General features: G+C 43.6%; 1 protein-coding gene across 1 annotated transcript in view; it reads left to right on the forward strand.

The window, feature by feature from the left end:
• The window catches only part of exoc4 (exocyst complex component 4), a 106,379-nt gene that overhangs the window by 44,058 nt on the left and 37,380 nt on the right, over window positions 1-24,941 (forward strand). The window contains exon 12 of the mRNA XM_053415040.1: window positions 24,792-24,894. Within this exon, the coding sequence (XP_053271015.1) occupies window positions 24,792-24,894 (103 nt within the window). The remainder of the gene's footprint in view (window positions 1-24,791; window positions 24,895-24,941) is intronic.

Consider the following 24,941-nt stretch of genomic DNA (forward strand, 5'->3'; position numbering starts at 1 on the left):
CTAAAATACATTATAGAAGTTTTTATTTATCTTTAAATGCACTGGTATCAGATCAGTTCTCGATACATCTCTAGGTAACACCTGTATTATGACTTTTATAAGTTACAACATCTACAACTTTTCAAATCTTACACACAAATATAAATGTTTGAAAAAAACAAACATCCACAAAGAGCAAAACAGATGGATGTTTAGATTTTGGTTTAGTTTACTTCCACTAAACGTTACGGACGAATAAACAATAGGAATCACAGTCGATTAAGTTAGTTTGCACTCAAGCTAGATTGCTCTTCATCTGTCACATCCACTTTGGCTCCCCCTCACGTCCCCGCCAAACTGAGCGGTATTGTCATGTGTCATTTCACCTTTTGTTTGATAGATTGAAGCTCTTTGAAAGCAAATGACTGGTTTCAGTGGGAGTATGGACTGTGTAGTTTGTGTGTGTGTGTGTGTTGGAGTGCCTGCATGTGTTTATGCATGTTTTGCTGTCTTCCTTTGCAGACGGCTGACTGTGTGTTTATGTCCCGTCGCTAATGTTTTGGCTTTTCTCTCAGTCTCTCAGTCTCTCGTTCTCTCGCTCACACACACACACACTCTCACACGTGTTGATGCTCAGCCTGTGTTAACCGTGGGCCTCGCCAAGCTTTTGTCTGAACAAATGAGCAAAAATAAAACGGTGACTAGCTCTCTGCCTACCTCTGCTATGTTGTCTGTAATGGTTCATATCAATCACACCCAACTGCCTCGCACACTGGGGCACTCTCCTCCTCTGCCTCCCTCCAACCTGCCCTCTCAAGACTTCCAGTGCCAATGGAGCGCTGTTGCTTGCAGATGGTTTTCTAATGGCAGAGCTCTGGCACGCCGCTGATGGATCGCTACACCTCCTGCAGCCAGCCAAGCAACTCATGGCAGCTTTAATGACGAAAGCAGTCGGGGGGGTTGCGGCACAGGAAATCACTGGTGTGTGTTTCTGTGTGGCAACGTGTCGGAATATGAGACAACAGGGTCCTAATGTTTGTTTGCAAATGTTTTTTACATGTTGTGTTATATCTTTTTATTTCTCCTCCCATATCAAAGTGTTCTGAACATTGCTTTTGTGCACCCGGCAACACAAAGTCCTCACTATTTCATCTTATGTTATATGAAGCACTCTACGAGTTGTTCAGATGATGTTGCTTGTTATTCGCTTCCAATTAGGAAGCCCAACTCTTTCTATATCCACAGTTAAATGAACCTGGGGATAATGACCTTCATGATATTAGCTGTCCAGGATTTCCAAGGTCCTAATCTAAAGTGGCGCCTAGCATGACGCAAGTGTCTCTGCTAGTTTCAGACCTCATTCTTACATAGCAAATCAACTTGTGCCCCTCTGAGGACCCATGTTGGTCTCGACGGGTAAATGGGCTGGATTTATACAGCGCCTTTTCTTTTCTTATCAACCACTCACATAGACTTATATACAGCAGAGTCCTGCACAGGTCTATTTTTTGCAAAACCTGCACCTGCAAAGCTCTGCATGCACTGGACTTGACCCGTCACCTCCAATCATCTCCAATGCAACACAACCTGCCCGGATCTGTTAACATATGTCATGCAACACAACCTGCCAACCCCACTCTTGGTGTCTGAGATGTGTTCTTGGAGGAAAAAAAACACATTTCCTGCATTTTTTGCAAAGCCACTAAGAATCTTTTTGTTGTTTTAGTTAGTTTTATCTAGTGACAGTTGTCCGAGTGGAACCTAAGTGCTTAAAGGGGGTGTCATAGGCTTTTATTATACAACAAATCCTTGTGACTGACCGGGCTTCATTCAAGCTGATCTACAACATTTATTCAGAAAACCAACTCTAGTTCTCACCTGCTGCCCTCTTGAGCTTTGTTCATGTTTTCCTCGAGCCTGTATCCCTGAATTTATATGAATATCCTTTGACCCGTGAACTGCAGATACACAACCCAGTGCAGGACAGTCAAGTTTGTTTGGGGCCAATTACTATCGATTGGACCTTTTATCCAATAAAAACCTGGTCAGGTAGTAGTGTGCAATAGGCGGGTGCATAATGTGCATGCACTCTGCTCTTTACACACAAACACAGATGGTCGGCCTGCACACGACTCTGTGCTGGGGCAGAATGTGTAATAGCAGCCAAAGAGAGTGAACAGAATTGCACATATCTGATCCAGAATATGCTGGAGGGATAATGTATCCCACCTGGTCCTGGACAGCCTCGGGCTCCCCCAGGAAGAGCTGGAGGAGGTGGCCGGGGAGCAGGACATCTGGACAACCTTGTCTCTTCTGCTGCCACCACAACCTAGACCTGGATAAATGCTACAAAAGGGGACTAGTGTGGGTTAGACTCGTCTAATGTTGTAAATACAGTAACTACATCTAATACTTTACATTGTGATGGAGGCCTTTTCCCTGTGTCATACTGCAGTCAGAGGTGTCAGGGTGCAGAGTGTATGTGTTTGAACATGCACACGCAAATGCGAGGCAGACCTAGGGGAGTGTTTGTGCATGTAGCAGCCAATTTAGTTTGACTTGTGGGGTCTCCCGCTGACATTTGGGTGATATTTACACCCCTTGCTCCAGATGAGGTTGGCATTTTGAAAAGCTTCAGCAGTTCCCTAATCTCCTCCCCGTTCGCCATCCTCAGGATGACCAGGCGTGGCCGTGCCTGTGGTATTTTCAGCTGCCTGAGTGGTTTGCATGTTTGGCTTCACTCACATCTACACATGCAGTTCACATTAGATAATCACTGTTTATTAAGAGCCAAAGTTCCATAAGTGCCATTTTCTTGACGCCTTGTGGGATTTCTTCATGTTTGGTGCAAACTTCCCTTGGATTCAATGATGCACTGATTAGAATGCTCAGTCATATTTTTCTTCTTCCCTTTTTCAAGTCCTGAACGTTCATCGCCAAACCTTTGGATTAGAAAAGTCGACATTTTTCCTCCTTGATATGAATCATTCAGTCAAATTGCTTGGATCAGAGTTCAATCAATAAGTAGTTAAGCAAGATCCTCTTAATAATTAGACATTTGCCTTCGCTTTGTTTGCCAAATAGCCGGAGCTTTAGGTAAAAGGTCAAACTGGAAATCCTGCTGTCAGGGCAAGATTTGGACAGAGATTCTAATAAACCAATTTTTCCTTCACTGATTTGCTTGCTAAAGGGCTTAGTGTAATACTAACAGGCTTGTGCTCAGCTATTTTCTATTATAATTGAATTCATTTTTGGCTTTATCTAGCTTTTTTTGTAATTACCAGTTCAAATAGATTTCTGGCCTGAACTTTAAATTACCTGTGGGCGTGTTTTGTTTTATCTAACAAAACGGTTTTCTGTGTTTAATCAAAATTTCACTAAAACTAATGTAAGTGAGCTCATGTCTGTCTTTGCATTTGTGTACTGAAACTTAAAGGAAACATAGAGTTATCCTGATGCTCCTCACATAATGTCCGACTGGTGGGTGCTCTATAGATCTCTCCATGTGCACACACAGAATTATCTCATTAAATGAACTCATGTTGATGTGCAGATACTTGACGTTGGTGCTTCTTATAAGTTTCTGTGGCAGAGTGAAAAAGTTCAAGGTAGAGAAGTGAGTCAGCGTGTCGGAGATTGACAGAGAGCGCCCAGGGCGAGAAGAGAGGGAAGGACGACTGAACAAGTGATGAAAAGAATAAGGAGCCGTTAGAGAGCAGAGGAGGACAGAAGGGCTCTACCTCCCACCAGTGTAGCCCGTGGTTAAGACGACACACACCACGACTCTGGACTAATTTCACACTCTCATTAACTCCTCTCCTGAGCAGTGCACACAGAGATAGAAAGAGCTGGAGCTGAAATCGAGTACCTTTTAAAAAAAAAATAAAGAAGGTTTTAAACAGTTATTTTGAGGTCCCTCAAATAATTTAGCCGAGAGGTTCGCTGTTGAATTCTCAAACTAGATATTCAAGGAGAAGGACTTTTAGATTTTTTCACATTTCCTACTGAAATTCTTGAAGAAGACCTCGCTCTGCCAAAATAGAAAAGGATATTGACTGTGTGTGAACTCATGGAGACTTTACCTGTGAAGACACATGACCTTGGTTTTATTGTGTTTTTCCAATTTTTTATGTTTTATTTTTAGTTTAACTGTAAAATATCAAGCTTCAATTAAATTTCATCCTCATAAGAAAACCACGAAAGCTACAAAACCATTAATCAAGCCATTTATGTAGATAATTATTATCATAGCATCATTAAATGAGTATTTAAGACAAACAGAAAAAGTCCTCTTGCAAACTACAGCGACACGATTCAGTGTTGATCTGCTTTTTCCTGCAAAATGGAAAATAGCAACTATATAAATCCAGCAATCATATCGTTTAACACTTTGCAGTTTGTTGGGCAGCGTGAACAAGATCAAGTTAAGCACCAGATCAAATATCTTTCTCAAATACACCCCGACAAGAAGATTTGTTTGGGATGTTAAAGAGCAACTGTTGATATTATTTCTGGGGACCGGAGGTGCCCACTGAGTTTCCCTCTCACATGACCCTTTCTTTTCAAATACGTAAATTCTCTCTGCGGCAGAACTGAAAATGGCAAAAATAATTTGTGGCTGAACCCTAACCTCTGTTTAGTCAGGCAGCAGCTTCATAATTACTGGTGAATAATACAGTTTTGCTTCAACAGTAAATCTGAAGTCAACCTCAAACAAGTTCCTGCACAGAGGCTATTAAAATGCAGCATGGACGTCTTGTCTTAAGTCTTCCTCACACATACATGCACAGACCGCTTTGCTCTGCCAGCCCTGGCTCTCTTTTCTAATCTTTTCTCACTCTTTCGGGGGGGATTTCCCTTAGTAAATAGCATCCTGCCTGTCTCTCTTTCTCACCCACACCCATTAAAAACTGGAAGCATAGTTGGGAATAAGGGGAAGAGAGGATTTTACACTCGAAAGGTCAGAAGGAGAAAGAGAGATAAAGAAACCAACAACAGAGAGGATAGCAGATGGGAGGCAATGAATGGAAAACACAAAAGGGAAAGGATGATAAATAAACGGGAACAAACAGACAGGTGGAATGAGAATAGAAAGAGATAAGAAGACCGGAGTGGAAGAAGGAAAATGCAGAGCAACAGAACGGTTTGCATGCTGGGTGGCATCTTAGCTTGCTTTGAATTCCAGTTATTTATATGCACATGTGTGCACTGTTCATACATCTACCATGAACTGTACATGGGGAGGAGATGAAAAGAGAGATTGAACACCGGTGTGTAACCAGTGTGTATAAGAAAAAGAGCTAGAGAAGGAGATTTGTCAAAAGCCAATATAGAGCTGAAGATTTCTTGTTGCTGAGTCCTTGAGTGAGCGTGTGTGCGTCCTGTGAGGTTTTCAGAAACATACCAACATCATCAGCCGGAACAAATCTCCCACACAGACAAAATAAACTAATGCAACAAAATTCCGTCTCAATTTGGATAAAACTGTGGGGGGGGGGGGTCACCGTTAAACAATAGAGGAAGAAAAAGAAGCAAAAGCAGCTCAAAGGATTTCTTGCAGTCCTCACCGCGAACAATTGTAATTTTTGAAGGAAGAGGACTTTCATTATAGTGGTTGTAACTACATAATGAAGTTACAGCATACAAATGTAATTGTGTTGTTCATTGCATGCTCAATATGCTATATATGTCTGGTGCTCGTACCTGTCACCACAACTGCTGCAGCACCAGCCCCCCCCCCCCCGTCTTCATTCTTTTATCTCTCTGATGCCCTCCCCCACAGGACAACACACACACAACACACATCATGTTGTAAATAACACTGCTGCTTTTATCGCCTCCCAAAAGTGCAACTTCAGCCACTTTCTAGTGCGGTGCAGAGTTTTCAATCTCCTCCTGTCTTACAAGCACATGCGTGCACAGAGACACACACACACACACACACACACGCACACACACACGCACACACAGCAGATATTGTGCAGCAGATTAGATACATCAATGCGGGGGTCTTTTCTCCGGCTATAGAAGGTGGATAAACTCTTTGATTGTGTTTATCCATCCCATAATGGAATTCGACTGGGTTCCCAGGGCAACCTGTCCAGCAGACCTATGTGAAGCAGACAGTCGTCAGTGGGAGCTTAAGGGCGTCTCGTTGGTCTGAACGCCCAGCAGTGGACTTCTTATGAAGTCGGCTTTGGAGGTCCCTGAGGTTTGAGGTCTGCGTGGGGGAAAGAGAGAAAAGAGAGAGTGGATACTTGGAATTGTTGCCCCAGTCAGATTAGAGGCAGGACTGGTGTGGTGACACAAAGAGAGACCATTACCTCAGAGACACACACACACACACACACACACACACACACACACACACACACACACAGGCGCACACAGGCCTTTGAAGCTCGTCCAGATGACCTGGTCATTATCACACAGATGTTCACACAGTCATGCTGTCCCTATCAATGTTGTCGTCTCCCCCCCCCCCCCACCCCCCGGCAGGTCCTGATTGCCTCTGATTGGCTGCTTTTTGAGATCTGGATTCTCAGGGGAGTTGCAGCTCTGTGTTTGTGTCGTCCCCTCTGCACTGTTACCAACAGTAATTTAATGAAATGAAGGTCTCCGCTTTTCTTTTCTTTTTAATATACGATAATTTAATTAAGTCCAACGTGGCTCCTCAGACCTGTTGCTATGAAAGGACAGGAGTGAGAAGACAGAATGCCCTTAATGCTCATCGAATGAATGCCAGCGGGAGCCGCTGCCAAGAGGAGAATTACCAAACCACAATGAAGGGATTTCTTTTCACCGTGTGTTGCTTTCTGCCACATCCCTCACTTGGTTATTTGTCTCCTTTCTTTCTCTCATTTCCTGCATTTCCCCCGGACGTTATCAGCCACTTAAAGAGGATAGTTTAAAGACCCACTAAAAACTGAATTTCGGCAAAAAAAGAAATGCTGTAGCGTATTTAAAAAGAAGTGTATTCCATGTTTCTTATCTGCTGCTCTGAGAAATACTGTCAAGGTGAAGACGGAGAGCCGGAGATGGGTGATTTATGGATATTCTCTTGTTCCTGTCCCTCACACTTCCCTCTGTTTTCTCTCTTTGAATTCAGCCTCAGTCGTCAGTCTCTCGTCTCTCCATCCTTCAATCCCCTGACAACATGAGCTGCCACTCTGTGTTACTGTCACATGAGCGAGCGCCAGCCCCCACATCACAGCAGCCTTTGATTGGCCAGGCCTTTCCAGGTCGGCGAGCCGCTGCCTGATAATAACCTTGTTTGATTGCTGGAGCAGAGAAGTAATTGATTGATCCGCTCACCCTGTCTGGGGCTGGGCTTCTGAAGTAGCCTCGTGGATCCGAATGTGTGTGTGTGTGTGCGGGCGGGTGTTTGTGTGGAGGCGGAGGGGTCGCTTGATTGTGGAGGGAAGTTCTGGATAAGCATACATGTGTACGCTGCACAGATTAAAACACACACACACAAATCCACCCGCGCTCTGTTATTATCGTATACGACAATATGCAGTGTGTACCGGAGCTGTACAGACGAGGGGGAACGTTTGGGGAGTTTGTTTTTTTAAACACATCTGCTCTGCGTACCTCTCTAAACAAACCCCACCGACCAAATAACAAGTCATTAAACCTCATTAAAAATCTCCAGCTCCCTCTGAAAGGATTGTTTGTGATCCCCTAATTGGTGGTTACACAAGTTAGTCCATCTTTCTCTATAGTTAATTATTGTCAAAGATAGATGGTCTCAACTCGCTGCAGCATCTGACCCGACGGCAGCTAAAGAGACTCCAGGCAGTTCCTAGAGACGGCGTTTCACAGATAATAATTGGAGTTGGACCGTGTTCGTCCTTTATGTGGGAATATGTTGATAACATCGAGGTGTAAATGTTAACTAGGTAATGATTCATGTTTTCCTGTCACAATTTCTTGTAAATATCACTCTGCATCCACAGGCATTCACATTTGTCTCGTATCCCGATGTGAGGAGATGTAAAAACTCGTTGGACGAGACTTTATTTGCTGCTCATGTCTTCGATTTGTTCCCGTTGGGTAATTTTGCCTCTGGCTCATCTTCCTGTGGTTTTAAAGGATCATTTTGTTGTGAACCAAAACATTTTGAGCCTGAATAGACATGATTTCTTTCAGGGTGTTTAACTCTGGCGGTTATAACATTACTCTGAAACCCAAGCTGTGAAAAAACCCAGCATTGAAATACACAGCATTCTTTTTTTCCTTTTTTTTATGAGATCTTTCAGCCTTCATCCCTGTCAGTGACTGATCCCCGGCTTTTCTGGAGTCATGATGGACCTATTGAAAGTGCAACCAGTGGAAAACCCAAACAGGCTTACCGAGTACATCCTCTCCTCTCCTCTTTTTTATCTATCCAACATTTGGAATCAACGGCTATGTTTTGGTTATGTTTATATTTTAGCGGGGCCCATGCTGACACCGATATCAGGCAGTGAAACATCTCCTACACAGATCGGCGCATATCTACAAGCATAAGCACAGATACCAATATGTCTGTGAGAGATATCAGCCCAAAGAACTGATGCACATGCTGATTGCTTTCCTGTTAAAAGTTCCCCGCCTTGGCAGGAAGTACATTTGGTTTCTCGCTCCTTCTGCTCTCCTGTTTGAAACGCGGGAAGTCTAGAGATGGAAACCCTTTTGCAATAAAGTGCAACGACAGTAAACTGCCGAGCTTTCCCTCCGGAGCTGATGAGCTGCGAGAGTGTAAACACGTCCACCACCCCCCCCCCCCCCACCCCCCCCCCCCCACCCTGCCTGTAAGTGGTCTCTTCTCTGCAACAGTTTGGCTAAATTCATTACACCTGACCGAAATAGAACTTGCATCCACAACAACAATGAAGACTTGGATGGAGTTTAAACCAGAATAGGACGGAGCAGACTGGAGGAAGGGAATAAACAACATAAGGGAGGTGGGGAGTGAAAGGAAAAGGCAAAAAATCCATTATGTTTGATGTTAGCGTCTCATCTTGGCAGCGAATGCTGGTGGAAAAACCCTGTGAAATGACATTAGGGGCATCTTGTAATGTGATTTCTGCTATGTGTGAATATGAGATTTCTAATGGATTTGAGCACATTAGAGCAGTCTTTATCTGTAGTATTTATTCCCCCCTGGTTTCAAATGCAATTTGCTAAGTACAATGTTTCACTCTGCTCTAGCTCCACCAGCTCTCTGGCTAGAAGGGATGTGGGGGAGGATTATATTATTTTTCTTTCTTTCTCTTTTTTGGTGGGTGGCGCTACATAAAGATATCATGATAAATATTCCAGGCACAGCACATGTGACAAATTGGTATATTATGAGAAAGGGAGATTGTTTCTAGAATGTGAGCAGAGGTATGCAGAGAAGAATCATTTCACGAGGAGCACGATTCTGTGCATGTGTGTGTATCAGCGTGTTTGGGGTTGTAGCTATGCTATGCATCTGTCCAATGCCTTTTATTCACAAGTCCAGTGACTACATGTTTGTGTTTGTTTGTCAGTAATGCACCTAAAAACACAATTATAGAATGTGTACAGGCGAATAATTCACACCGTTATATATTTCAAACTTTGATATTGTGGAATCAATATCCACAATAGATGTGTGTTGTTGATATCACATTCTGAAGCAGCGGTAGTAGTAGCTGAACACCAACTTACTCTTCTTTCTTTTCTGATATAAAGTTTATTGGTCTATTTATGTAATATACTGGTCTTTGGCCATTGCAACAGTTGTTTTTGTCTTGAAAAGGATTTGATGCAGTCGACTCGAAGCTCTGATCAAACCTGTCAAAGAATATGAATGAACCAAATGTGCATAGCTGTTTAAACAGGATCTTCATCTAATTAAATACTCGTATTGGTGCTAGCAACAACCTAGTGTCAGGGGTTAACAGGTGTAACAAGAAATATACAAGGTGTCACAAGTTATTTACATGAATTTGAGTAAGTAAGTCATCTTTGTGTGAAGTCTTGTTCAAATGAACACACACACACACAGATCTGCTGGGTCAAGGCAGACCTGCTGCCACGTTGAGTCAGTTTTAACGATTCACCGGTTTGTTGACACGAGAGTCTTCTGCCTCCGCTCCTTCCCCGATCAGGAAAAGCTCACACATCTCACAGCACAGTGTTGTGCTGAATGAGATTTCTACCAGCCTCTTGTGATGAATGGGGCAGAATCTGATGCAGGACTCCACGGCTCGGACAGAGTGCCATTTTCACAGCGCACCATCTCTATCTTTCGCTGCTTAAATTGTAAAAAAAAACAAAAGAAGAAGACAAAGACTCATGTTCGTCTTCAATTTCCCTGACACCCTAATATCTGTCTCTGACTGATTGGGGTCACAACATCCCTGATTAGCATCCACACGGACGTGCTCCTGCCAGCGGTTCCACAAATTGTCCCAAATCAGCCAACGTGGTGCACTCGGCGCTCTCTGCAGGCTTAATGAGCTAGATTAAGAAGGAAGTCGTTTAACCCCTGCCTGCACACACACACACACACACACACACACACACACACACACACACACACACACACAGATAGGCATATGTACTCATCACAACCACACAGTCATAAGCACAAACCAAACACACACACGCTTTCACGCACATATATACACATACACATCCTCTAACAACCCCCCCCCCCCCCCCCCCCCTGTATTTCACTAGATAGGAGATGGAGCGAGGCCATTATGCAAATGTCAGGTGTCAAGTGTAAATGAGATTGGAGGGATGGGAAACAGAAGTATTGAATCAAACTGGCTCCCTTGGCAACTGCAGCAAGGTAATGAGAGCATTCCAGGACGCAGGCTGGCAGAGGCCGTCATCACGCTGAGAAACAGCCGAATGTGGTGGAAACTGAAAAAAATTGGTTAAGAGCAAGTCCACTGGGTCTAGTTGATCTAAGGAAGAGCCAATAACACCAGCACCTGCCCCATTCGTACTTTGAGGTGTGGATAAAGATGCTGCGGCTCACCTCGAAATTGACTTTATGTTGATATCGATAATAGAACGGAGAGAGGCAGCTTAGGGTCACTCGTAGCAGCCTCGTCATTGCCTCTGCCATGGAGGTTATGTCCCCCCCCCCACCACTGTACATTGGGTTGTTTGTTCAATTGACTGTGTGTCAGCAGAGTCAGGCAAAACCTACAGAACGGATTTCAACAAACCGGCCGAGAAAGAATCCTGGACAAGGGGGCAGATCCAGGGTTAGGGTTAGCAATTTGGAAAGTGCCAGGAAAAAGTTTGAATTTGAAATCAGGCACATTTAGGAGTGTCATATATGAAAGTGTTTGTGTTTGTGTAATATGGTGCATATACAAATAAACATCTGGTCCTGGTGTATTTAAATGTGTCTTCATAAAGGGACTGTTTGGCCTTGGCGGAGGTATGCACTGTACTGAGAGCTCTAGTTTCTTTGGTTTGGTTTGTCAGCTTGTCAGTTTGTCGGCAGTGTAACACAAAAACCCCAAATTACCTTGACACTTGATGGAAAGATGGGACACGGGCCAAAAAAAAAAGAACAAAAAAAAAAGCATAAATGTTGGTGGTGATCCAGCACATAATCATTTTCTTTTGTTGACAGTTCCACCGACTTCCCAGGTAAATCAGAGCGTGAGCTGACGTATATCAGTGTGTGCAGCTTTGTGTGGCTTGATTGCATTTAAGTTCTTGTAAGTGCCATTCTTGTTTGGGTTTGTACTCACATAACTAGCGGGAGATCAGACCGACAAAGGTGTTGGCTGCTATTATGTTACAAGGACGCACATCAACAGGTGGTGTTTGGTGATTTATGGCACATGAAGGGAGCTTAAGTGAATTTCTCTCGTTTAGAAACCGTACCCAGTCGTCATTTATGTTATCCACATGCCTCTAATTGTCGGCATTGTGTAAGTATAGTGCAGCGTGCACCACTCTCAGAGATGTGTAACCTTCAGTATTTCTAAGTTGTTAAACTAAAGAAACAACAATATCAATACAAATTCTCCAAGCCAACCCTTTAATTCAGATAATTTGAAATACAGAGTCGTGCAAGTTGTCACTGCAGGTCATCTCTTCATCTTCCACAGAACTTTGGCCCGGCTGTTGTTAAACACAGGTCGTATCCATCTTTCTCTCCCATCTCTACATTTGATGTCTCTCTTGTTTATCTCTCTATCTGGCTGCTCTGTCTATAGCTGCAGGCCGGGCACTGATTATTACCACTCCTCATCCATAATCCTCTTTTCTTGCCTCTTCTTCTGCCCTCGTTCCTCCGACTTGCCTCTCTCCCGCTCTCCCTCCCACGCTCACTGGCTCATTTACTGCTGGCCCTGGTCTCCTTGTGTGAGAATATGAAATATTCCTGTAATTACTGGAACCTCAGACTACAACTGTTAGTTTAATAATGAATGTAAAACTGAAAAAGGAATTGGAGAAACATCATGTAATGTGTTTGTGTTGAAAGGAATTGTCTTGATTCACTCTCTGGTATTCATATATATTAATACAGATAATCATCTGATAAAGCCTCTGCACATACATAAAACTGTGTTTTATTAAGATAAATGTCCCTTTTATGTAGTAAGCCTGAGTTTTTTTATGTTCACTATATATAGTTACCTGCTTCAGTCTATTATTAGTTATTCAATCTACAATTCTGATAGCAGTTTCTCTTGAAACTAGAAGTTTTGACCAGATACAAGTTTTTCTTGACCTGTTCATGCATGAATCTCTCTGTGGTGAGTGGGGAAGTGACAAATGGAAATTAGTTTTCGTAGATCGCTATTTTTAATATTTCTCACTAACAAAATGGTGGGCCCTTCGTATTCATATTGGACATAAGTAGTGAGTCTATCAGAGAAAACCCCCGCACGGCATACTGTAACTTTACTGTATGAGCTCACCCTCCATTTATCAAATCAATTCAAAATTCATTCTCCGCGCGGCAAATCCCATCAGCTCCGGCTTTCATTACAGACAACACATGCACTCGTGCTTTTTAAATTTAATCAAATTCATTTAATACAATAGATGAGATTTTATCATTTTATCAGCCGCTTTAATAAATAAAGAAGTCTGTTTTGTTCTGACCTTTTTAATGTGTGTTTATCAGTGTTGCAGTTAATTATCTCGTTAATGAATTTAAAGCTCTGGCAGTTATCTGGTTTGAACTCTGAGCACTCGGTTGTTCTGAGAAATTCACTCGCAGGAAATTTGTTTGCATCCTCTCCTCCTTCCTCCTCCTCCTCCTCCTCTTTCCTTCTCTCCCCTCTCTATCTTCTGTCTGTGGTCATCCTGAGTGCTGAAGTCTTTAAGAGACGGATCCACTATTTACCAACATGGCTTCTTGCATGAAAACACATCACCCACACACACCCCTGTCACTTTGTAAAAAGTGAAATGCACTAAGTTAAAGGTCAGTGCCGACTCAAGGTTGTCTCTCTTCCCTGAGAGCCCTTTCAAGTGGACACACACAAACACACACACACAACCACACACACACACACACACGGACTAAGACATGACACTACTACAAGCAGGCTCGGACAGGCTATGAAAGGATCAATGAATAATTTAACCCCTAACATCATATTTCCCATGGCAGTAACATATACAGAAGGGGCTGTGTGTGTCTGTCTTTGTGTATGTGTGTAGTGGTGTGGCGTGGCGTGTGCCCACCTTCATTTTGGGTCTGCCTTATATGCTGAGAGGTGGCTATTTCAGCAGTGTAATGTGATGTGTGGGAGTATTATCAGAGCTGTAGGTATGACAGACACACAGCCCTAGAGCTGACTTCCTGGAATTGCATTTTGTTGGCCCTCTCCAATATGGGACCTGTCACCTCGCCCCCCTCCAGGCCATGCAAACCGTGATGGAGGCGTCCCTGCGAGGTGTCACCATCAAGGGTGCGCGACTCCTTTCTGTGTTTCTGTCTGGTTCTCCCGCCGATTAAGATTTTTATGCCTTTTCAATCATTTCGCCCTCCTTCAATCCTCTTGCTCTCTTTTCTTCCTTTATTTCTGTTCCCTTTCACTGCTTCCTTCCACCTTCACTTTGTCCTCACTCCTCCCTTCCTTACCCTTCTCCTTGCCATTCCTTCTTCACCTCCTGTGCCCCCCCCCCCCCCCCTCTCCCTGTCAACACTGTCATAGCTTGGGGAGCCCTTCAGTGTATTACAGATCTCTCAACACTAGTTCTCTTTATGGCACTTTCTCTTTTTAAATTCAATCAGGCTTCAATGGAGCCCCCAGAACCATTTCAATTTACTACCTGGACGCCACAGGATGGAAAGTCCTACGCTAACATAAAGGTCTCAATGGAATGGAAGGGGTAAGAGAGAGAGAGAGAGAGAAGAGGGATGGAGGAAAAGTATGGCAAAGAGGGGAGGAGGTGTATTGAAACGTTGCCACGGAGAGATAACGGCAATGGAGTGGTAAAAATAGAGAGAGGCCGGGGGAATTAGGGGGGAAAGAGGGTGAGAGGGAAAGATGAGGGAGAGGGAAGAGTCTGAAGCGTTGCGGGGGATAAGAGACGGCAGAGAGAAAAGGGGAGTGCAATGGAGGGTGGGAAATGGAGAGGGGGGGGGGGGTGAAGGCGTACAGTGAGGAGAAGGAGTGATAAATATAAAGTGTTTTTTTAATCAGAGGAGAATGTGATGTGACACGGCTCACACAGCAACCTGTTTGAAGGAATGCATCAACCTTTGAACGCCTGTGATACTGTGCACCGGGAGTATACTGTGCTGGGAGGTTTGAGGCAAATAAATAACAGACACAAACCCGAGTGGCAGTCAGAAGATGAAAACTAGTTTTCCGTTGGAGCAAAATTGTTCTTATATATTTACGTATAAATCAACACAATGGCATTCTCGCCCAATGCCATTTCCCACAGAACAATCCTTTTGACCTCAACTTGCCGACTTTCTTCAGGGCAACTTTCCATTTACTTTTTCCCTATGGAGCCAAAATGGGCTCCTCGCGTCCATCTTTGCTGCCAGCCCTATTTGTGTGTGTGTGTGTGTGTTGTGTGCGGGTTAAGTGTTTTTCTCAGTACTTTTCAGGCAAATTGAAAAGCGCCTTCGCACTTAACTCTCCTGGGGATAGTTGCCATTTCGGTCTTGCTGAGTCATTCACTAAAAAGCGCGAGTGTCCTTCGGTCTGAAGTCTGTATCGTCTCCATCAACTGTGATCAGACAAGAACATAATGTGCGTGTGTGTGTGTATATGGCTGTGTGTATATGGCTGTGTGTATATGGCTGTGTCAGTGATGATGAAAGACAGACTCAACATTCAATCAGTTTTGGCTCCCAAGCTGTATCTTCCGCTCTCTTACCACTTTGCACCGTGAGTTTGTTTTGCGGTGACTTTCTCCATATAGCCAGCAAATATGAATCAAGGCTTCTCTGTACATAAAGTCATGGTGTATGTACAGTAAGTGTTTTATTTATTTGTTGCCCTTTTTGCTGCCTCTGGTTTCTCATCGCGTTCGTCATAGGTTTCATAAAGTCCAAAGCCTTCGCCTCCCTCTTCAATGTTTGACCTGATATCTCTCTGCAGTTCCTGAAAATTAGAAAATGACTCGCACATGTTGGGTAGAAATCATAAGTTTCCAGCAGATGTTGCTTTTGATTGGGCACCAGATGATGCAGATTGAAGGATTATAAACTCATTTTTACGATAAGAAGAAACCCTACAGTAATTTTGCTCTAAATTAACCCGTAGATATTGTTTAGGTATAATAAATTTGAGTCACAGTTTGTAATTGTTGGCGTCTCCTCAATCAGCTTTGTTTTTTTATATCCTGGCTTACTTTAATAGAGTAGCCCGCTTCCCCCTGTTCTTGTAAATGTCACCTGTGGGAGGCCACTTAGAGCACAGCTTATTAATCAGACTTGTTTTATATGAACGCTTAAATACTTCAGCGCTGAGCAGAGCACAATCAGACCAGATACAGTTTGTGTCTGCACCTGCCCGTCTGTCTAATAGGTGCCTGTGATTAAGAAAATAAGAGCTTGAGGGGACCAGAGACCCACCCACACACACACACACACTAACACACACACAGACACTACGGGACCAGCCATGAACAGCACTGTCACCTGCCTCTTTATCTGTATTGACTCACATTGTACAATGGTGACAAAAGCAGTAATTTAGGCCTGGTAGCCTCCCATTGTGACATTGAGGCATCGTCTTCTCTCTGTGCTCTTAATGGCTCACTGCAGCGTGTGAGAGAGCTGAACCTCCCCTCGCTGCTCACAGCCCTCCTCCGCTCACCGGACAGTTTCAAAATGGAAAAAACACACAAATCACCTGCTTTTAAAAAATGGCAGGAGGTCGACACAAAAGTTACTTCTGATTAAAGCGGAAGAGGAGATTGATATAAAAGTCTGAACTTAAGATCATATAACATCAGTGGAAATTCAGACTTTTGTATAATGCAGGAAATAATTGTCTCCACAATTTTATACTCCCACTTCTTTGTGTCATAATAACTGATCCTCACCACCCATTACTGACTCTCCCGTTAAGATGGGAGTCCATTATAATTCCAGAAAGCTCAGTACTTACCATCCAGTTGACAGCAGAGACAGGCCATTATACAATATAAATTCATACTTTTTGTGACAAACCTTCAGAAATATAAAAGATCCGGTCCACTGGAAATTTGGAGGCTTTGTTGTGAATGGGAATGAACCAGCGGTGGACAGGTTTGTAACCCTGCTGCTATGATTTCCTTGCCTTAGGCCCCATGCCAGGGAAACTGTGTGTCTTTGAAAGTAAGTTTCATTGGAGTGAGAGATTCTCACAGCGGTATTTTTAAAATGGGCAGCAGGCAATGATTCAGCAGTAAGCTGTTATTCGGCAGCATGCTGTCACTGAGCTTCATTTGACTCTAACAATAATAATAACACACTGCATCAATTTGATTGAGATGACGACATGATTGGTTTCCTTTACTTCTCTTTTCTTCCAGACTTGAGGGCTCCATATTTTTGCACCTCTTTGGTGTTTTAATTATATAGTAGTTACCAGGTCCCAATGGCTTCTCTGTTGAATGGCTTCTTTGATGCTTTCTCAGCAATTTCATAACACACATAGCTGCTTTTAATACAAAAAGAAACGGGAATATCACTTTCTAAATTATATGATTTGACTCACATGCCCTAAACGCCAAGTAACCGATGAGTAAAGGCTTCATGTGGCAGTTTGGGAACAAAGAATAGAGGAAGCATCTATCTGTGCACATCTGTACTGAGCATCTTCACCGTATTCCCTGAATATACCTTGACTGCATTGCTCCGGGAGAGAAAGACTAATGAGAGAGATAGTCTCGGGTGGAATTAGAGAGAGCTAAAGAGATGGAGGGTGGAGAGCCCGCTGTAGGAAGATGGAGGAGTAGGCCGGCAGCAGCAGTGCGGTGGTGATTTGTCTTTGAGACTCCGTGGTGCTGGTGTTGGCAGCGTCAGCTAAACAAGGCCATCTCATTTCCTGTTGTCTGCAGGAAGCAGCTGTCTGCTAGCTCCACTGCTGCTGCTGCTACTCAGAGCCCCTGGTCATCAATCTCCCCTGTTTTAATTGGTCTGCACCACACTGGGACGGGCCAGTACCCACACGCACACACACACACACACACACACACACACACACGCACACGCACACTGAAAGAAAAAGGTGCAGAAATAAATGTGCATGTAAGCAATAAAAGTGTGAATTCGCTCACACTTTGATACGCAGAATGAGCATCTGTTGCACATATAAAGACTTACACCTGCTCACTACTATGTTAAGCACAGGTAACCCCCTAATGAACATCACACTAATGTTCCTATAGCTGCCCTGGTTTTACTCTGCAGCATTTCTTTAAGTCGTGCAGAATTAAAGTTCCTGCAGTGTACACTATAAAACACAGATATCCCTTTAATCGAGATGATTGTTTTTATTTAATTTTGGGGGTAGCCTCCTTGTTTTTCACAGTAATGACATTTCAGAGACACAGTTTTCGAGGTTAATCGTGACTCCATCCTATTCCCTCCATTTCTGTCCCACTAAGCCGTGGCAGTGAGCCGGCGTGCTCAGCACCAGGACCCTGAAATCGTGCAACAAAATGGAAGTCAGCCATCACAAATTTAGATAAACACACCTGTGCTTTTCCCCACTGTGACTCACCACAAATCTTTTCTGCGAAACAGGTCTTATACTCAAGGAAAAATACTGCGAGCCAATTCTACTGGTGTGAGATTCAGTGGAGATCGAGGAGGCTTGCTATAGTCTGTGGAGTCTGACAATTTTATCATTGGATAATATTTCATTTTAGGAAAGAACTTTGAAATTCAGTTTCAAACAATTCAACAAAGCCAAGAAACTGAACCAAGTTTTCCTAGGCATCATCCAGCCAAACATTATATTAACCACTTTTAAAGGTTGCTGGAGCCAATGCAGAGTGCACAGTCTATCAAAGAGCTGACAGATAAACCTACTGTCAATTTGAAGTCAGTCAGAATGGATCCAACCCCAATCTGCACATATTTGGACTGTGGGACCCAGAGTACCTAGAGAAAACCTATTCAGACACATGGGAAACACATGTAAACCATTTTGAAATAATAGGAATGAATCAAGTCGATCCACAGTAACAGTAATTAAGTAAGTCATCCATTATGTTCTGTACAGTGTCGATGGAGCTCTCTTTATTTTCTCATCAGGCTCACTCTCCAAGGAAAGGTCATGTATTATGGATCCCATTCATACCTGCTGTTGTAAGCATGTGGACACACACAGACACACACACACACACACACACACACACACACACACACACATCATTTACATAATTTATCTTTGCACCTTCCCATCGCACATCTTTTTTAACACTCTCTCTTTTGTTCTCTTAGATAAACACATACAACCTCCCTTTCCCTTGTACACACACACACAGACACACACACACATACAAACACATGCACGATCATGCACATGCATACACACGGCATCATGGGCAAGAAGCAGGGTGTAAACAGGATGGAGTCTTGCAGAGGCGTGGGCGGGACACGGAAACGACCATATGCATTTCACCAGGCCCTGATTAAAAAAAACAGACTAGCACATCTAATCACACACAATACTGTCACATCAAAACACACACTTCTCCTCCCTACACACACATACACACACAAGCAAATCATGCACAGGTTTCAAGTGGTGCACACCAACTGGAATCTTTATTCTTCCTCCAAACCATATTTAATCAGAAGAAAAAAACTCATGAAGCCTGAGCTTTTAGAGGAAGCTGACACAGTGCCATCCAGTGGCAGCAGGTGGAAACTGCTGGAGAACATTCATCAGAGGTATACACAGTTTTGTTTTTCAAGCAATGCATCTTTGGTGGCCATTCAGAGAAGTTCCCTCATCCATCTCTTCAATGTTTAACTTTTTTAATGCATCGCTACAACTTTGTGCTGTGAAAGCCCTTGAGCAGAGCTTTACATTCTGGGGTGTGACTCCATTAATTTAACACCGCTGTAGAAATAAGGACGTAGTTTGTGTTGGGGGGGTTGTAATACTCCCAGAGAATCAATATTGAATGAGCAGTTGGATAACAATTAAAAGCTGCCGTTGTAGCATTTATTGTCCGGTCCGCTGAAATGAAAGCCAACGCCGGTCGTGCCATAAAACCCATTAAGTGTTCGCGTCCATTAAAATCCTTTTTTTATGACTTTGAAATCTTCCCGAAGTGACGGAGCAGTGCCGGTGTGAATAACTGCATATAGAGGAGTCCCTCTCAGTGGCGGAGTGATGTATTGACATGTGGCGCGTGTGTTTTTGTGTTAATCCACGAGCGCGTGTGTGTTACTGTGACAAAGACGGACTGATTAGGTATGTACACACACACACCGCCACTCACTCTCCCTCATCCCCTCTCAGTTGGTGGAGGTTCTCCGTGTCCTGTCCTTGATGTGTGACGAGTCTTTACAGATCAAGCCTTCCCTCTCTTCGGCAGCAAGAAGAAAAAAACAAGAATCAGAATTCACCGTAGCTGATGGATTCGTGCCTGAGGAGAATTCCGGGGGATTTAAAAATGCTGAGTCTCTAATCGATCTTAGCACACTCTTATTCCGCCCGTCTTTCTTAAATCTTTGTCTTTATCCCATTTCTCTTTCGGCATCATTACGCCGCGGCAGCAGATAAAGATGGATGGTGGGATCCCAGCCCTTTCAATTTAAAGGAGCATTTGTTACCTTAGATTTAGTTTCCAGTGGGAAATGAATCCAGAGCCGCTGCTATACAACATCTCAGTCCCTGTCTGTCATCATTTGTTTTCACTGCCTTAAAAAAAAAAAGACCCCAACTTAAGCGTTTTCTGACTAATCAGAAAGCCATTAGGAAGCACCAGGTTCGCTCATTAGCCAAATCCCTGTTGGTATAAATACATTTAATTCCATTCAGGAGTGTTATTTCTCGACATACGTACACAAAGGGCATAGCATCGACAATTATCCCACCCCAGACCCTGGGCTCTGACATCTGTTTCCTAATGACAGATAATTACATGCTGTCAAATGCAATCATCTGCAGTTGCTGCTAAGAAGCTGGGGTTTGGTGTGCGATTGGTGCAGCCATGTTGGCTCCAGAGGAGACAACACACCCTGAGGCGAGTGTGGGGACGCTATTGTACACCCGATTTGAATTTGAATATCTGTGTGTGTGTGTGTGTGTGTGTGTGTGTGTGTGTGTGTGTGTGATGAGTTCTTGGCACCTGTGAGACTTGCAGTGAAAAGACATTTGAAGATGGGAACTGTTGCTTCCTGACTCTGGGCTCATGTGTGTGTTTGCTCAGTCAATGTTGTTTTGCCTTTTGGTTAGGAAATGACAATAAACTATTCATTACTCTGTTTGCAAAACATTTCTCTAAGGAAATGGAGGGATATTTTTTATTATTAAATGTGGATATTGTTTTCATTATTGATTAATCTGACGGTTATTTCCTCCAGGTCTCTACTGCCAGAGAGTTTTTAACAACCCAGAGTGACACAGCAAAATTTAAAGAACTTTCACATATGACAGATATAGCAAAGCAAAAGTATAACATTTTGAATTGTATAAGAGTAAATCAACAAGATCCCAGTTGGTTTAGTTGTTTTGAGCACAGTTGTCAAAGCTAAAAACATACTGGGGTGATCAATAATGCATTACAACTTCACTGTGTTTGCACATTGAACATTCTTTCGATATATACTGAATGTTTCTCATATTTTATGTTATAGATGGATGAAAATGTAATGGATTTTGGATATTGTTTAATTGCACATGTACATGTAAACGCATTAGATCAATGTGATGGAGCCGTGACCAAATGTCCTTCTACTCGGATTGACAGGAACCTTTTATTTTCAGTCACTAAATCCCAACACTCTCTCTCAGTCTCGTTGCCCTTTTAATGATCTCATTCAGATTCCCTTCCTGTAATTGACACCCACCATTACAACCTTTTGCCGCCTTCCCCCTGTTATTTTGAGGCCAGTAGGAAACGGTGTGTGTGAGAGGGCAGATAAGCAGATTATATAAAACCACTAAGATTTCCCAACACACAGGGGCGAGTCCACACTGTGCCACCGCCGCTGTGCCTCTGTCGCGCCTCCACAGCATCAACCTCCGTGACTTGGCCGACACCTCCGCCGCGTACAGCTGCCATATGGTCGACTGCTGCGTTTTGTTGTCACCTGGCAACGGAACTGACATTGTTGCCGTCACATCGGGTCCAATTATAACGGCTTCGTAAGATGAAGTGGGCGCCATTACTGAATTCTTGTGGCTTTGAATGGATTGAAATCATCGTTTTGAACGAGTAGCCTAATGGTTTTTTCGGGTATTGGAGGTTATTTTTCAAGCATTAAATTGGCTTTCATATAATAAGGTATGTCTGTGGAGAAAATGATGCCTTTTACCTGTATGATTCACAGGCATGAGCTTGAAAAGACATTTAAAGCATTTATTAAATATGATTTGACTATGTTTACTCGACAATTCAGATTTGTTTAAAAAATAAAAATAAAAAAACTTTCCCAGCGGTAGCATTGAAAGGAGTCAGGCCAGACGTGTTAAGATGCTTTTAAAATCAGGTCATGTTCTGATGTATCACGCAGGAGCTCATGATAACTGGCGAGAATGTCAATCCAGACGAATGTGAAGTCGAGCTCGGATGTAGCCTTGAGAGATGAAACGAGGCGAGCTCGCTGTCACTCTTTGGAGAGAGGTCAAGCGGTCGTACCATGTTTCTGTGTGGGAGGCTCGGCTCAGGATCCAGTTGTTGTTTTCTCCTGCAAACGGCCTTGTGCAGCGCAGCCCGCCAAGAGAGCGCTCCTGCAGTTTTGGTTTGTGATTCATTCGGAGTTGAGACAAGCTGATGGCTTTTGAATGTGAGTCAGTGTGTGTTTGTGTGTGTTAACGTGTTCGGTGTAATTTGTTATCGCCACCATCATCGTCACCAGAAGCTGTTGCTCTCTATACAGTGTGTCAGGAACATCAGCGAGGCAGATGTTGGGAAGATGCGGTTGTAATGACAATGAGCTTCCTTTCAGAATCCATTTAGAACTCTTAGAGCTCCTCTGTGCTTGGCTCCACGTTATCTCAATATGAAACAATTCTTTACTACATTAAGTTAAATAAAAAGTTACTAGACCTTTGTTTTTGTTGACTTGTGGACTTATATTATCCCAATTATCCCATATTTTACTATAAACCCAGAGAAATCCAGTTTGGTCGCCTTTGTCCATTTCTGCTATAACATCCGGGACGTGGATAAAACTTAAATAAATGAATCTGATTCGCGTCAAGGAGACTTTCATCAACTCCCATGATCTGACGCTGTTTCACGACTTCCACAAAATAAGTCTTTTCTTATTGTTTTGACGGAGGGACCCCTTGTGGCCGAAGTGACAAATTGTATGTTTAAGTAGTCGAATGATTTCTCTGAATCCTCCCACAGAACACTTTGTCAATAAACCTTACCAGCTGTAAGCATGTCAATGTGCTGACATGTGCCGACATTACTTATTACCCCAGTCCCCTCCGGCGAGTCTACCTCGAGGAACCCACGGGCTCAGATTCCCCTCATGAAGGTGCCTGCCGCTCCAGATGGCCGTCGGGATTGACAAAGCCGTTTTTTTTACTGCCTCGTCCCTGCGACATCACTCAAATGTTATCACCCCTGCCTACAAAAAATCCATCTGTGCTCACACGCTAACTTGAAGATCCATCATCCCGCCGCTCCTATCGAAACAATGACAATAATGACAGCGCGAGACGGATCTCGGGAACAAGGGCGACGCGTGTTCCAACCGGCAACTTTTGTCCCGAGATTGATTCCCAAAAAATGAAGTTGTCGGCAGAAGTTGTACATTTGTGTGAAGGGGGGGAGGGGGGGGGGCGTTTAAGTGCACACTGTATTTATACAGAGAAGCTGTGTGTCTGGGCCTCCATTGTTTCCGGGGAGCTTGACGGTTTTAATGAGGCCACGGTAGAGTTTCTCCTACTTAACTTTCTGTTGTGGTGGAGTTTCAGTGGGAATCAATGAAGGATTTAGAATAGGTTTGGGTTCCTCGCTCACTCTGTCTCGCTCTTGCTCTCTCTGACACAAGGATGAACGTATATCCCCCCCCCCACACACACACACACAAAAGAACACACACACACACACTTGCCTCAGCTCTACCCGACTAATTGGGCCCAGATGCTGAGTAGTGTGATCGTGCAGCTTTTGCTCTTTTTTTGTGTTAGGGTGAAGCTGTTTGTAAGTGTGTGCTTGTGCGCGCATTTGTATGCGTGCGTACATTAATGCGTAACCAAATCAATCTGGCACCTTCACTGATCTATAGCTCTTTAATCGACTGTGTCACTGCTTTTCTGCAAAGCTGCAGTGTCCTGGTTGCAGCTTCTACTTCCCTGAAGTGCAAACGCGGTTTCCAAACACTTCCTCCTGCTTTTTTACAAATAGCCACGTCCAATCAAATCTCCTTTTAGAGTCATCTTTGTTGCTGCACTCCCTTCACCTGCCCTCAGTTTTTCACAATTGTGTCACATAAAACAATTTTCTTACACCTTTTTCTTCGCGCTCCCCTCTCCTATACGTCCAGGTCATATATATATCACAGGTCCTGTAGGTCAAAGAATTCTTTTTTGGAGGAGCTTTGATTTATTTGAGCATTTATTTGTGCTGAGCGCTTCAGGAGGCAGCCCGCTGCTGCATGGTTCGCCCGGCGGTGTGTGTGAGACGAGGCCAGTGACCAATGATTCTCTGACAAACGACGTGTGCATGTGCCTCCACCAACCCATACATAACTGTCTGACCCCATCTGACCAACCAGAGACCAGCTTCTTGGGAGCATCCAAACAGCGTGTGCACTGAGCAACTGTAGCTCTCATTGTGTTTTATCATTAATGCCTAGAAACTACTTTTGCATTTGCATTCATTCTACTATATATATTTGTACAAGGTTTCCTTTACACACACATTCACTACAGTGGTTGCACACACTCACATCTGAGGGTTGGTTAGTTAAACTAAGGTCTGCATTAATGGCCCTTATAGGTGCTCAAAGGCACCTTGAGAGACACACTATTTTCAAAATGAGTCCCCACAGGAGATCTTGCCCTTCTAGGCGATTCTAAGCCCACTGATGCAGATTACTGTGTTGCTGGTCAGAAGCCCTGAAATATTTCAGTGGTCATTTAACCTCCGTTCACAGCGGCTGTTGTCAGTGTGTGTTCTCTGTTCTGATGTGTGTTTGCCTCGATTGTTCTGTCCAGATTCATTCAGGAGATAGAGATGAACATGGGGCCAGGCCAGGCCAAGCAGTGCCAGCTCCGAGCTTTCCTCACCTACTACATCAACGACCTCTTTCTCAACCAGGTGAGTGAAATTACAAAGTGAAGCGCTCTCTCCAACAGAGTCGAATA

This window comes from Pleuronectes platessa, chromosome 22 (assembly GCF_947347685.1).
Source record: "Pleuronectes platessa chromosome 22, fPlePla1.1, whole genome shotgun sequence".
Taxonomy (NCBI): domain Eukaryota; kingdom Metazoa; phylum Chordata; class Actinopteri; order Pleuronectiformes; family Pleuronectidae; genus Pleuronectes; species Pleuronectes platessa.